This window comes from Zonotrichia albicollis, chromosome 1 (genome assembly GCF_047830755.1).
Source record: "Zonotrichia albicollis isolate bZonAlb1 chromosome 1, bZonAlb1.hap1, whole genome shotgun sequence".
Taxonomy (NCBI): domain Eukaryota; kingdom Metazoa; phylum Chordata; class Aves; order Passeriformes; family Passerellidae; genus Zonotrichia; species Zonotrichia albicollis.
Window position 1 is genome coordinate 87,822,849 of NC_133819.1, and position 15,296 is coordinate 87,838,144.

The 15,296-nt window shown below is 37.4% G+C and overlaps 1 protein-coding gene across 12 annotated transcripts in view; it reads left to right on the top strand.

The window, feature by feature from the left end:
* Window positions 1-15,296, top strand: part of FHOD3 (formin homology 2 domain containing 3) — a 374,194-nt gene that overhangs the window by 265,072 nt on the left and 93,826 nt on the right. For 9 of the 12 annotated variants that reach the window (XM_074546351.1, XM_074546345.1, XM_074546323.1 and 6 more), the window contains 2 exons: window positions 11,282-11,380; window positions 13,642-14,019. The exons of the other annotated variants lie outside the window; for them this stretch is intronic. In XM_074546351.1, coding sequence (XP_074402452.1) covers window positions 11,282-11,380; window positions 13,642-14,019 — 477 coding nt within the window. The remainder of the gene's footprint in view (window positions 1-11,281; window positions 11,381-13,641; window positions 14,020-15,296) is intronic. 12 annotated transcript variants of the gene reach the window in all.

Here is a 15,296-nt window from a genome sequence, read left to right on the forward strand (position 1 = left end):
GAGTACAGCTGGGAGCTTCAGCTGCTCTGCATGGGATGCCTTGTGCATGACCTTGGGCCCTGCTTCAGGACTTAACAATACGACTGGGAATCTGTAACCATGAATGTGGAGCAGATATTTATGGTTATATGATTTATATGATTTTTTTTTTGTTAAACTCATGAATTTGGATTGGAAAGGAGGAGATGCTTCCATTCTGCAGAAGGGAATTGTTCATTCCCTTACTGTTAATTAAACTAATAGAAGCCATCCAGGACAACAACTTCTACCAACATGTTTTTTCACTATTATTGTGTGCGCTTGCTAGCTTTATTTTGCAGGCTTCAGTAACTTCTGATAAATTTGCATTTGAGCTAATTTTTAGTGGGAATAGAATAGAGGGAATAAAACCACAACAAATCAGTTTCAGAAGCTCTTTGAAATATTTTTTAACCAACATAATATAATTTCAATAATCATGCTACTTTTTTGAAAAAAAAAATTAATATAGTTCTGCTTCACACGCTTTTTGACAGTGACATATTTTAAACCTTATTTTAAGTTTAAATACAAGAAAGAAATCTTTCTCTAAGCAGTGAATTTTAATTTCGTGTTACAGTTATCTTCTGTAAGACAATAATGAAATTCTCTTCATTTCCATTTGGAATGTCCAGCTTGCTCACCTGGCTCTGTAAGGAAACAGGCATGCAATTATGAATGTGTGGAATTCTGATCTTTACTTTGCATATTAGTTAAATAAAAATACTGCCTCAGCCCCCACCCCCATTATCCAGTCCTCTTAACAAGTAAAGGCGGGGAATTATTTGTAGCTAGCAAATCAGATTTTTTTTCCCATGGGACATTACAGACTACAAAGTATGTTCAGGATTTGAGGATGCAAGTTCTATGCTCAGTGAAATTGTTTAAGTTACCATAAAAAGAAGTTAGTCAGCTGTTGGATCTTCTATAATTCTCATTTTTCTGGTAAAGTGTTTCTGGTAAACAAGCTTTTCAGATAAGCAGATTCTGTCCTTCACATTTTTAGATTCATTATCTGCCCAAATCTGTAGTTGTGGTAGGAAGAGGAAAAACAGCCTTCCTGCTTTATCTTATTCCAGTAACTCTCAACTTCTAGTGAAATAGTCCAGATGTGTGCAACAGTATCTCTACACCTGATAGCTAAATTGAGACCAAAAACAAAAAAAAAGGAAAGGAAAGGAAAAAAGGAAAAGCCTAAAAGCCTTATGGCTTCTACTCATTAATGTTTAGGCAGAAAAATAGTGAAGTTGAATGTGTCCTTTAAGGTTTTTACAAATTTATAGAATTTGAATTAGACTAAAATGGAAAGAGGTTTTCTCTAATCAGATTTTCAAATTTGAGCATATGGTCTTAAATGCAAGATATTTATGGGTTTAAAGGACTTGAATAGATTGATCTTGTGGCAGTTTGCATTTAAATTTTAAAATCCTATGTTAGAATATGATGCATCACTTGATTTTGTCAAAAGAAACGCTCATTATGACCTTGTTGCTTCCATTGTTAATGTTGTAGAGAGGAATCTATACAAATGGATAAAATTACTACCTCTCTAAATTGAAAGTGACTTCTGTTCAGCCATGAAAGAACTGTCTCCTGCTAATGACCTTTTAGTTCATAACCCTGGTTCCTCTTGAGAAAGAAAAAAAACTTGGCAGTAAGTTTTTGCAGTGCTCTATTTTCCAAAAAATAGTTACAAAATGGATTTCAGTCTTTATTCCTTCACTACATTTTCTTTCCCAGTAGGAATTGTAAGAGTACTAATGATAATCTTACTGTGTTGTTCCTGCTGAAAGCTCTAAACTTTGTGTGTGGCTGCAGATGTCTTATGTCTGGTTTTACAGTGGATTAGACCCAGTGGAATTGCTTCTGATGAACACAGTTAGAGATTGAAGTTGCACTCATACACTGTACTAAGTTTTATTTTGGGAAATATTCTAGGTTATTTTTGGACTTCTGTACCAAAATCAGGAGAAGGTTCAAGTTCTTTCCCATCATTCTCCTTCCCACAATAGTCATGTTTCTTTTCTTTCTAGCTCATCAGCTGTTTTGGCAATGGCTTTGCTTTTGTTTACCACATCAAACAGGTTGTCCACAATCATCTGCTTTGTGTCAACCGATAAGTGTTCCAAAAAGAGAGAAATTCATGGTGCCGGTAAAACAACAAAAAAAGGTCAATATTGGCCAAATTCTGTTCTGTCTCACAATGCTCTATATCCAGAAAAGTTGTCTGAAGTCAATGGAGTTGTTCTGATCTATGCCAGGCTAATTGAGAGCAGATTTTGGGTTTTGAGCTGGGAAAAGTTGACAGTAAATGCTAAGGGCGACCAAAAGGAAAACTTGCAGGCCTTTTTCATCCACTTGGCAGCCTTTTTCCAAACTAAATGTATTGTTTTTTCGCCTGTGGTTCAAAACAAATAAGGATCAAAATCTGCTTTGTGTTAAAATAGTTTTCATGGAGAGCAAAGCTGAGCCTGATGTGCCTATTACTAAATAAATAAGTAAAGTTGATAACAACTACTAACTAAGCAAGGCCAAAGGTTGATTTAAAGGTCTGTACCCACTGCAGCATACTTTAATATCCCTGTCCTGACCAGCAGCAGGTCTGCTTTGCTAAAACTTCTTTCTCTTACCATGATGACATAGAGCACCAATAAGCCCTGTGGGAACTTTGGTCCTGTTTAGCATGATGTTTTAGTGCTGTGCTGGAGGTACCTCCTAGGGCTTTCTGCCCTGGCCCAAACTGAGTGCTCTCTGTCTGTGGTCTAGCATGCTGCTTCTTATGCAGTAGTCTTTTAAACACATTCTTCCATGGGTTGTGTTATTTGTTTGATTGTTTTCTTTTAAAAGTAAAGCTAGCTTTTTCCAGCCACACCATGGATAGAGTCAGGGAAAAATGCAAGGAGTGTCATGGGATTTGCACTAGATTTATGTTGTTATTGTATGCAGTGATTTCTGACTAAATAAGCATTAAAAGGCAAATTTATGTCTCTCTGTATTTTAGTGTCTTCCTGACTGGGTTTCAGAAAGTAAAAGGCAGCCTGGTCAGAAGTTCTCAGTGCTCTCTTGAGCATGGCACAGCTTCTCTGAGTTCTGTACATCAAAATCAGAAACAAGTGCTCCTCCCAGTTTTTCAAATTAATGTTTCACATTTTGCTATGCATTTCCTTTTCTTCAGTACTGCACAGAGACCATACTCATCTCTTGCTCTGGGTGTTCCATCAGAGCTGTATCAGCGAGACCTTAGCAAATATGTTCAAATGTGCTTCTCTGAGATTTACACTGACACCTCTTACCAGCATTTGAGTGAATCACTCCATCACTATGGAATTAGTTACAGGTCAAAGACTGAGGTTTAGGAAGCTGTAAATAGCTAGAATTAGGTGTTTTCCTCTCTTCATTAGATTCTGCTTTTTATTTCCATAGCTTTGCTTTGTTTTATATTATCAAAAACCACCAAATAATTGCTAAGATTGATCTTATAATACTAAACACATTCAGCTAGAGATAACCTGGCCATGGTTAGAACGTTCTTTTCAGTATTCCTGTGTTTGACACCTAACAAATGAAAGAACTGACTGCTGTCTTAAGAACTTATCAGAGTGGAGCCTGCATTCTGCATCAGTGACCAAAGCTGCCCTTAGTAAGCTTTATCTTAGTAGACCATGAGGCTAAAAAGATATGAGGAGGACCAACTGTTCAGGTCCATCTGAGGCTTCCATATTTTTAAATTTGAAGAAAGCTGGCCTTCAAGAGAGCTAAATTGATGAGGTAAAAACAACAGAGAAACAGGGAATTATGTATCTATGAACTTGGCTTTTTTCAGGGTCCTGCATGGAAGCCTGTTAGTACTGTTCCTCTGAGCAAAGAGTAGCACAGGGAATTCCAAAGTTTCCCACAAATTCCTAGGCTAGCTGGACACAGTTCCATTGCATGGTGTGCCCTGGGCTCAAGGTCCTCAACACTCTTTATGGGCCTAGAAAAAAACAAGCAAATAGATGTCTAAATAAAGGAAAGCTGTGCTGAGAAGTTGTAAGGTCCTGTTTGTTAGAAAATGCATGTTTCTGATGTTTGAGGATTGCCAAGACGCAGGCAGAAATTGTGATGCTATTTTGGTTTTACCAGAAAACAATGAATACAGCTGAGCCTCTGATGCTAAGCATTTTTTCGGCTCGGCTTTGGATTCCTGAGGAGTTTCTAACCAACAGCACAGACCTTAGTTTGCTTATTAGTCCTCATTAACTGATTGTTCAAATTGCTTCATGTAGAGCCAGGACTGCAGGGTTGGTTTGCCCAAGATACAGCTGAGACTTGTTTTTTTTTATTATCATGATTTTCCATGTTTTCAGACTTCCCAAACCATAACTAATCTTTTATTTTTCTCTAGCATTTACTATGGAAAAATTCTAGTTTTGTCATGATGTTTCAAGTTCTGGTGACTTTCCACAACACTATAAGAAGGAAATATTTGATTGTATAAATACTTAATGGGTATAGATCAAAGATACAGTGGTGGGTGGGGTTTATTTTATTTTATTTAGGATCTCTTAGAGTTGCTATCTGTGTCAAATATGCTGAGTGGCATATAGATATTAAACAGCAAAGTGGGGAGACTCAACATCATCATTTGATGTAAGACTCAGGTTGTGGTATACATTACTAAAGGCCCAGATGAGAGAAGTTGTTAATTTCTCTTTTATTGCTGTAATAGAAAGAAACACATTGTTTTGGGGTTTTTTTTTTCCATGATGTTTATCTCTGTTTCCTAGTTTTGGATATTTAAAACAACTGAGGCATGAAATTTGACAAAGAAAACATCTCCAGGATAAACATGTAGGCACAAATCTGCGGATGTGAATGTCTTTAATACGTGTACATACACATAGACATACACATATACATATGAGCAGAGCCACCCAGCATTTGTGTGTGCTTTGACATTGAATGGCATGTGATCAGTTATGAGGGAGATAATAACTTTTCAGAGTTTGGTTGGTACGGGTGAAAATGAAAATGGGATATAAAAAAGAAGACATTTTGGAAAGATTTATCTATGAAATGAAATGGCTTGGTAAGGTACCCAAGATGGTGTCTGTTCATAGCATCAGTTCTTTATTAGTCTTTGACAACAATATCATATGAAATCTCACCTGCTATGTTAAGTTGGGAGCAGGAGAACACATTATTTCTCCTGCGCAGGTAGGATTTGAAGCTTTAAGTTCAGCAGATTCTAAAGGAGAAACGTAAAAGTGTGAAATTTGCAATCTTACTCTTTGTAAGAATATCTTGGAAGCTCCCATAAGGAATGCAGTAGAGGAAGATGCATAAGATAGGTTAAGAAAAATATTTTTTTAAAGCCATACTATAAAAAAGGACTATATTGATGTATAGACAGGGATTGACCAAATAAGTAATAATAACAGAAAAATTTAAAATTTACAACTTGATGCATATCCCAGGTCCAGGTCCCATTACTGTTTCAAGTTGATATCATCTTTTTTTATGAATTAAAACATCTCTCTATGTATGTCAGGTTTTCTAGTAGGGATGCTCTTTTCTGACTGCCCCTCTCGCTGAAAGGAAACATTTTTAACATTTTATGTTTTGTATACATGCAGAGTCTAGTTAACAGCAGTGCACTTTGCTGTAAAGGCAATGGGAGATTTTCCTCTTTGAACTTCAGGAGGAATCAAGAAAGCGCTGAAATTTAAATAGATTATAGCTGCATAGCAAATGAAATCACAGCATGACTTAGCCTAATTATTTTACTTTGTTTTTTCCCACTGTGTGTTTATCTTTCATGAACTACCTGAGGAAATGCAATGCCAGACAAGGGAGTGAATTGCATTTCTCTGGATCTCTATGGTAGTGTCTTATGCACTGGAGTGTACATGCCTTAGAGAGTTCTCCTCTCCAGTGTTTTCCTAGTGTTTGTAAACATGATCCTCTGAGAACAGGAAAGGCTTTTTTACACATAGGATGCAATGGTGGGGGACAGAGGGAAAAGACAGCAGCTTGGTAGGATGCCATTTCCCTTTGAAGGGTCGATAACAGTGTCCTTCAACTGTTAACCAGTATGCACTTCCAAGCTCTGAAAATAACATTTCTTCTCTCTTTCCGTATATGTTTCAGTATATATTGCTCCAAAAATCTATCTGCATCATTATTCTGTTTCTTTACCTCTCTGTTCTTAGAAATGTAAAAACAGCAATGCTGTTCAATGATCAGAGAGTTGGGACTCTTGAAGTCTTTGCAAAGCCTTGCCAGTATCTTATGCAATGTTCTGCTGTCTTGCTCTGCTTTGATGCGTCCTATATAAACCAACTGCAGCAGTTAAGTCTGGAGGCATTGCCTATGTATTATTTAGGTTGCTGATCATAAAAGCTGTTGCTGATCATAATTGAGGGATAAAAACGTAACAGGAACCTAAAGATAAAAGACAGCTATGAAGGCATAGTGAGTGCATGTACTTCACGGTATTTGACATTTCCTCACCTTTTTGTCTGAACTGTTTTCTTTATCTAGGGCAGAAATACCAGGATCCTTTTTCTTTTGACCTTTGTAATTAGTCACCTTAGTCTTCCTGTATGCAAAAGGTCAAATTTTGAGGCTTTGTAAGTACATTGTTATCCATATAATTTTATCTAATTTCATCTTCAGATAATTCTACCAACTGCAGTGGAATAGAAATAAGTAGTGGGGTTAATAGGTGGTTTCTTTAGTTTTATTTTTAATGGAGGAGGAAAGTGTATTGCTATATCTTTATACAGACTTATAAATGTTGAATTTGAATTATTACCACTTTTAGCTTTCACCTAAAGGACTAGTTGAATCTGTTTTGGCAGCTAGGATAGAAGAAAGGAAGAAGCAACAGAAGTGTACCAAAGCATTTGTTTATTTTGCAAGGATTTAGGAATTTGGCTATGAATTGTGCCATCTAAGCTATAAAAGTGGAATTGAACTCATAAATTGATGAAAATGGCAAGCAATGGCAAGAGAAAATAAAATTACATCCACTGTGACTTATATCTTTCCTTGATGGGACATTTTTCAGTTTTTCTTTGTTCATTTGGAGTTCAGGGATGCAGCTGTGCACGAGGTAAAAGAGGTCAGAGGTTTTCAGGAGAGAGGGTGGAAAACAACCTTGAAAGGAAAGTTTGTGACATCAGCTGGAGTATGCAATTTTAAATAATATTGTGAAATGGGTAATGGTGGTCTTATTTCACTGAATGTGTCTTGTAGGCCTGGTCACAGAATCATAGAGTGGTTGGTGTTGGAAGGGACTTAAAGATCATCTACTAGATCTCATGAGTTAGCTTCTATGTGCATTTTATGTGTTGACCAAAGCCTTGGTAGCCTAATTGTGCCAAGATGATAATTTTTTCCATTGTTCTATATTCGGGTTCATTACTGGTTAAATTAATCCTGAATTAAAATTATTTGGAGCGTATCTTACCTTTTCAAAATTTCCTTTGATACTGAGCAAAGCAGAATGTGTTTCTGTGCTCATGCTTGTTTGTTGGTGTGGGTTTTTGTTCGGTTTGGTTGGGGTTGTTTATTTGTTGGTGTGGGTTTTGGTTTGGTTTGGTTGCGGTTGCTTGTTTTTTGGGGCATTTTTTGTTCCTTTAGGACAGCCTTTGATTTTGCTTTTAGCTCTACCTTTGGAATTTTTTTGGAGGCAAGTAGTGAGAAACTTGTGTTTCTGGGCTACAAGCTAGAAAGAAATCCTAAGTTCTTTCAAGCTGCCTTCATCAAAACTCTGCAAGGAGATTGGGGAGAGCCTGGAGAACACAGAGACTACACAAAACGTTGTACACATTGCTCAGCTCCAGAGTCCAGTGTGATAGAGAGCAAGGTTTCGTTCTTTGAGTTCTTGTGGACTAAGAGCCATTGTCTTCAGAGTGCTCTTACATTTAAAATCATCCAACTGTGACCAGGTTAGGTGTGTGTGAGGTGCAAGGTCTGGCATCTCAAGGACTCTGCCCCTGCCTTCAGCTAAACTTGTAGAAGAGTCCATTTCTTATAATTGCCTTTCATCAGTCTGCATTTATTACTGCTTTTCTCTTTGCAGCTTTGAATAGATATTTAATATCAGCTGGGCAAGTTTCCATTCTAAAAAGGAGAGAAGTTAATCCTTTAGTTCTAAATCCTCTGTCAAGATTTTATTTGTCTGTCTAATGGTTCACTCTCCATAAACTGCACTTTCATAGTCTTTTTTAATATGCACATTATTTTTAGGGGCTAAAAATACTGTAATGTCAAATTTTAGTTGAAATGACTAAAATGAAATGACTAAAACTAAATGAGCAAAACCTGTGCTCAAGAAGATGTTTGTTAGTTGCCATGACCAATGATATACTTTCTAAAGATTAGTGGGGGGTGGGGTTTTGTTTTATTTGTTTAGTTTTTTTAGCTTGTAGCAGTAATGCATTTTAAAGATTGCATTTTAAACAGAGTGGTTGTTTTGAAATTTGTTTTCAGTGCTATAAAGCTTTTGTTTAAATATTTCTAACCTGATGGCTTTTATCATGGAACTGAAGTTACCCAGGAACAGTTAGTCTTAAGGTTAGCTGAATATATCTGATCCTTCTACATTAGCTGAAGACCTTCTTCCCTGCCACTGGATAAATATTTTCCTTTTGTAAATGGGATAGATTCCTCTGCACTACTAAATACCATGCTGGCTTCTGAACCTCATTTAATTGGAAACCTCCCTATGAGTCCTTTTCTCTTAATTTAATTCCACTACTGCATTGACTCCAAATTTGTATCTGTATGTGAGAGGTACAATGAGCTTTTCCACACCATCCCTTCTCCACTGCATACAAAAATGAGCACATAACTCTGAACAGTTCAGATGAGTTCACAAACCTGTCTGCTGTTGTGTTTGAGCACCTGACTCCAGTTAGTGTTTTCCCATTTTAATAAATATTCACAAGAAAATGTTCCTTTTCTACCCTTAGGAAAGATTTAGTTAGCAGGTACTACCTGTTTTGTTGGACAGAATATCTATCCTCTGACAAGACTGAAATGACTGCCACTGCTGCTGTGTTTAAAAGGAGAACACACATCATTCCTGCCTGTGAGTTTACCCCTGTTCTCTGATCTGTATCTGAGCCCCCTTCTGGGGATACCCAAGGACTCTGAAACTGAGTTTAGTTGCTAAAAGAGTGTTGAGTATCTCTGCTATGCCATCACTCATTTCCTTTGCGCAAGTTTTCCTTGACCACATTGTCTCCCCAGACTGGAGGGTGTGCCTGCCTCTGTGCACACCGATCATCTCGGCTACCAAGTCACACAGAGCCAGATCCTTCTTCTGGCTTTTCCAACCACTTGCCATGTAGTTCCTGCACTCCTGCACTTGAAAAAAAGAGCTTTACAATCAAAGCTTCTTCTGAGAGTTTGACCGAGACCTCAAGGACCCTTTGAGGAAGGAGTTATTGGCATGACAGAAGAATTATCACTCTGGAATCTCTAAAATTTTTTTCAGCTCCTTTATCGGTGCTGTGTAAACTCCTGTTGTTTTCACCATGCCCTCATAAGGTGGAATAAATTATCAAAGAACTCTTTCAAATTAATTAGATACTCCATATCAAATGAGTATTTCACAAATGATTTTTGATATTTTGAGACAATTGAGGAGAGGAGAAATTTTGACATCATCAATGTGGAATCCTGGTGAGAGCTTTAAACACAGCAATAATGGGGACACTCTTGTTGATATAAGCAATAGCTGTGCTGCCAGCATTACAGGATGCATTGTACTCTAAACTGACAAGCACGACCCTATAGAGCTTCATGAGTTATTTCTTAAATCTGAGTGCTGTAGGACAAGCAGATACAGAGGTTTCCCTTCATAGGAAATAGCAGAGCTTGAGCTAGTAAGAAGGGATTATATGAATGCTCCCTGGAGCAACTCTTTCTTTTCTTTTTTCCAGTAAATGAGTAAATGTGTGAAAGTTGAGAGGTGTCAATGTAAGGGAGGTGCATATTTGTGGGCAGGACAGGTTGATGATGAGATGACAACTGAGATGGTTATGTCTCTAAGCCACTTTTGGAATGGTTGAAATTGTTCACTCTGTAAATGTTTGCCAGAGTATTGGAAAAGTTCCAGGCGCTGCCATTTGCCTGGTTATTCTGTAACTCCACATAAATGCAAGAAATTTTAGATTGACACTTTGCATTGCACTCAATGAGTTCGTGATCTCACACTGTAAATATTCATTATTCTTATAACATGGAAACTAATTCTAAATGGAAAAAGCCATAGAGCATCCCTTCAGAATCAGAGACAAGAAAACAAGCTTTCAGGAAAATGCAAGGAATATAAGTGTCTTACAAACTTCATTACTGATTGATTTTTTTTTTTTTTTGAATGGAGCATAACCTAATGGTGTATACATTTTTAAATCAAGTGGAGAACTGTATAAACTGCAAATATATCTTTTGTGAGTCTGTTGATTTGGGAAGGTGAAAAGCATAGATACGAGGGATGGGAGGCAGACAGTGTAGCTTTTCCATTTTGTGTAATATTGTTTTCCTATTTTACTTATGTGGTTTGTAGGTTGTGGAGGCTTTATGCATGACTTACACTTCTCTTCTGCCAGAATTACTGCTGAACTGAAGCCTGCTTTGACCATAGTAATGACTCTACTGAAATAATTCATGTACTGGCATCTGATAACTTAATATTGCTATTTGCTAATAGTCCTGAACTGATTTGGTCTCTGTTATTTCTAACTCAGTGGTTCACCCTGTTCTCTTTTCCAGTTGAGCTATTGGTTACTTAGCAGGAATGTTTTATTTGGTTTAATTTAGGAAGTGTGATGTCCAGTGCCAGCTGTCCCATACCAGCACAGCGTGTACTGTCCTTTAGGCCAAAAAGGCACAACTTAATGACTAATGAGTTGAACATTGCTATTGCCATGAATGCTTTCCATTAATGCCTCTGCAGGTAGGGCAGCTGCAAGTGGAAAGTAAGGCTCAAGAAAAATCAATGGCAGCTTTGAATCTTAAAATAATAGTAAAAATGTTAATAGGGGAGAAGATAACAGTTTTATATCAGTATAAACAAACACATACTTATGCAAACACATACTTAGCAGGAAGTTTTAGGTGGACTAACAAAAGAGGCCCATAACTTCATCAGGTTCTTCCTTCCATTTCTAACTTCATTGCATTTCTTTTCCTGGGGCTCATGTTGTTTTCTCTTCCACCTTCTTTCTTTCCATCCCACTGCATGCCTCTTTCCTTGGTCTGACCTCAGAGAGGACGAGTATGAAGAGGAAGAAGAAGAACAGCCAGTCACAGAGCCCAATACTGAGGATGAGGGGGAGGAAGAGGCCAATAGGCAGGTCAAAGCCAGGTACCAGGATTCAGCATTTTCCCTCCACCTTTTCTTCAGGCTCTGGCATGAACTCACCAGCACAGTGTGCAGCAGCATCCACCTTTTCACTCACATTCCTTGATCACCTGTTAAAGCCACTCCCCACAGAAATATTTTTGCATTTTAAAGCTTTGGGGAAGGGGCTGGGGGGTGGCAGTGCTAACAGAAACACTCAGTTATGTAGGTTCAGTGCACTATGAACTGTCTGCACTCACTCCCTTTAGGTAATACTCACAAATCCTAAAAGCTTTAGTGAAAAGCATAACTTTAGCATGGTTTGGTTTAACTTCTTAGTTAAGGCAGTGATGAAACACCACAATGCTTAACTGAGGATGTTGTTTGGGTTCTTAGGTTTTCCTCCCTGTCTTCATAATATTACCTTATTAGGAATATCTGTTGCTATGCAGTAAATTGAAATTTTTTGAATGCTGTCTTAGATTCCATATAAGTTTTGTTCATGTTTTAATAGCAAAGAACTACTTTGAGGCAAAACTGATATACATGTGTATATTTTATATATATATATATATATATATATATATGTATTTGGCATTTGGTAACTTGATCCTAATAAACTGAAAGCAAGAAAATATATTCTTTATTCTGGACAGCCATTTGATTTAGGTTAAATTGTTTGGCTTTGCAACTCAGCAAATGAGATTGGAATTTTATTTTTTTTACATAAACCACATTCATGCAGACACTGTACAGCACAGAAGGAAGAAAGGAAACTGTTTAATGTGTGAATTCCAAAGAAAATACTGTACTTTTGTTATTATTATCTTCCAGTCTGCAAATCTTGCCAATAGCTGCCTGAAACTTCAAAATTAAGTGACAATTTCCTCAAATCTGATTCTTAAAAGTCAAATTTAAGACACAAGTTACTGGTGAATCTCATGAGTATACTAAAATATTGCTTTAAAAAGTGAGGAAGAGCCTCATTAAGAAATGTGAAGAGCATAATATGTTTTTAGGTCATTGGTCTTTTTAAGATAATTATCTCTTTAAGATAACTAGGTGATATTCCCATGACTTTCCTAAGAACCTTTTTTTCACTGTCTCTGTAGCATTAAAAAAATTATCTGTAACGTGGCTATTTGTGTTGGATGCTGACAGGTAGGACTGGCCTGGCTTCAGTGTCTCCTGTCAAGCACAGCAGGTGTGATAGATGAAGGTTTCCAGATTTTCCATTGAGAGAACAATTACCTGGTATACACCTGATGATTTAAGTGCATAAGATCCCAACATATCTAACATAAATTTTAGTTTTGTTGCCTATGCTGTGCCAAGTCCACAGTCCTCAAATAAGAACTGGGCCTTCCATGCCGGCTGGGGGATTGCAGAAGTGCTCTTGGGAGAATGAAATCAGCCACGCCAATGATCCAGCCCAAAGCCGATGCACACTGTTTGTGCTGGAGTTCCTAGTGAAAACAGACACCGTGGAGTGCAGATCCCATGGCTTCTCACCTGCTTTGTGCCTTCTGTCACTCACCAACATCTGCCTTCAGGAGAGCAAAGCAGATGTGTTTTCTCTTTTCTTTGATGCAAACTCTGCAAGTCTCTATGAAAGACCAGCATGGAATGCTGAAAATAAGAGAAACCAGCAATTAGTGCCTTCATACCTAGAAAAATATTTGTTAAAGTGTTGCTTTTGAAATTATTTTAAACTTGATTTTTTACAGAACAGTGTTAGGTTTTTTTTATTTTCATCTTTGTTGGATGAACAATTTTAGTAAAAAGATCAGATTCCCAGGGAGGATGATAGCCAGATATCAGACAGTAGAGATATCTATATAAGATAGCTGGACTTGGAGAAGCAGTTCTGAAGATTGTATCTTGAACCATCTGTACTCCATGGAGTGTTTTCCAGTGTGCTCAGTCTGCTTTGTACTGCTCTGACAATGTTTACAATCTAACTTAAAATATATGAAGATTGTTCCAAAAATAGATGTGAAAAGGCTCATGAAAATTAGTTCTGAAGACTATAAGTTAAATCCCCTCTTTTCCTTTAGAATGAGTTGTTTCTTTTCCCCAGTATTTCCAGCCACAAGAAGAATCCCACTGGGATACAAAGATGTGAGTTCTCTTTATTTAAAAAGATGTGATGATTGTCTAAATTGTGGAAACTTTTGTTTGACTCTTCTTTGTTTTTTTTTTCCCTGAAAGCGATACTATCTGTGATCTCCCCTCGCCCCATTTTTCTCTCTGCTTCCCTTTCTAATGATTTTTTCCTCCTGCAGTGAGGTTCCAGATGTGCATAAGGCTGTGAAGGAAAGCTTTTCACAGTGTTCTGACTCTTCAGCTGTCTCCAGTGCCATTTCTCCAGCTGAGAGGCCTCTCACCTGCTCTAGAGCAAAGAGCTTTTCTAGCAACTCCTCTTCTGTGCCTGACTCATCTGTCTCTCATCATAATTCTGTCCTTTCATCACCATCTTCACCTGCAACAGCATTGCTGAGCTCTCCCCAAAATTCCTCAGCATCCATTACTCCAAAGGCATCTCCAACAGTGGAGAAATTGCCATATGTACCACACACTCCTTTTCACCTCTTCTCGTATGACTTTGAAGACTCTCCAGCATCTGTGAAAGAGAAGGAAGCAGAAATGATGAGGGAAAACAGGTAGATTTTATATAGCTAACAATAATTTTTAGATAAATTAATAAAACCTTTCAAGAATTTTACAGTGCTAATAATGCTACTCTATGTGTTGTATTATTTCCAGAACATACTATTTCTAATTTTAGTCATGTAAGCCTGTATTTTGATTTGATATTTTCCCCTTGCCTTTGCTGACATCATTACTCTTCTTCCAGGTCTGTAGTTGATAAATATCCTGGCCTCCTCTATAAAGGAGTGGGTAAATAACCCATGGTTTCCAAGAAAGGAGCACCATTTTGCTCTCATTTACAACAATGTAATCTGCAGAAATGTTTTCATGAAAATTAATGGAGCTCTTCTGCTATAAAATCAAGAGAGGTCAGATCAGCACTTGAAATTCACGAGTGAAGTCCTGGCTTCAAAGGCTGAACTGCCAAATCCTAAATTTGTTGTCTGGTTACAGTGCATGTCCATCTCGTGCAATTTCAGCTCATGCTTGTAATAAGAGACCTATAAAGATAACATAGCACTCAGAATAGACAGTTTTATCTCCACAACATCTGTTGAATTTATTTGTTCCTCATGTGTTTATCTTAGTTTTTAACTTTAATTTCCCCATCCCACCCCTCTAAAATAAAACAGGAAAATATTGTTTTGTCTCATCTGTTTTCAAGTGAAAGAAATTGACAGTAAGTAGCACTAAAAACAATGACAGAGAATCACCTTGAAGAGGTTGATGATTTTTTGCTGTCTCTTACCGTTGTCAGTGTTGTTTGAATTAGGTGCTGAAAATGTACATTTATATTGCATGCGTATTTACTTCTTCCTCTCTCCAGCAGTCCTTCTGAGTTTCTGCATGTGAACAAATGTTTTGCTTCTTTTGATCCTTTTAATTTTTGATCTTTCTCTCCTAATAAGTGGGTGTGTTTTGTCCCTTTTTCATTTTTCTGAAAAGTCTATAAATCCAAGTAGTTGTTGACAAGTGACTTAGTTCACATATTTTTCCTTTACCTGCAACTTGAACACTGTAATTCCTCTAAATTTACATTTTCCTTCATAGGTGCGTTTTTCCATTAGACCTCTCACACTCTTTTATTGGTCTCCCATTGCTGCTGCTGTTAAACTTCAGAGAGTAGATTCCGAAATACCTCCTGTTCCTGAAATATTTAGTATTTCTGCAGTGATTTTTTTTCCTCTGACCATCTTTTCTGCTTTCGTTTAGTACAGAGGTTCAGGGGTGGGGGTGAGGATGGAGATTCTTCCAGGTTTATCTGGAGGAAAAGGAGGGCAAAGCCTGC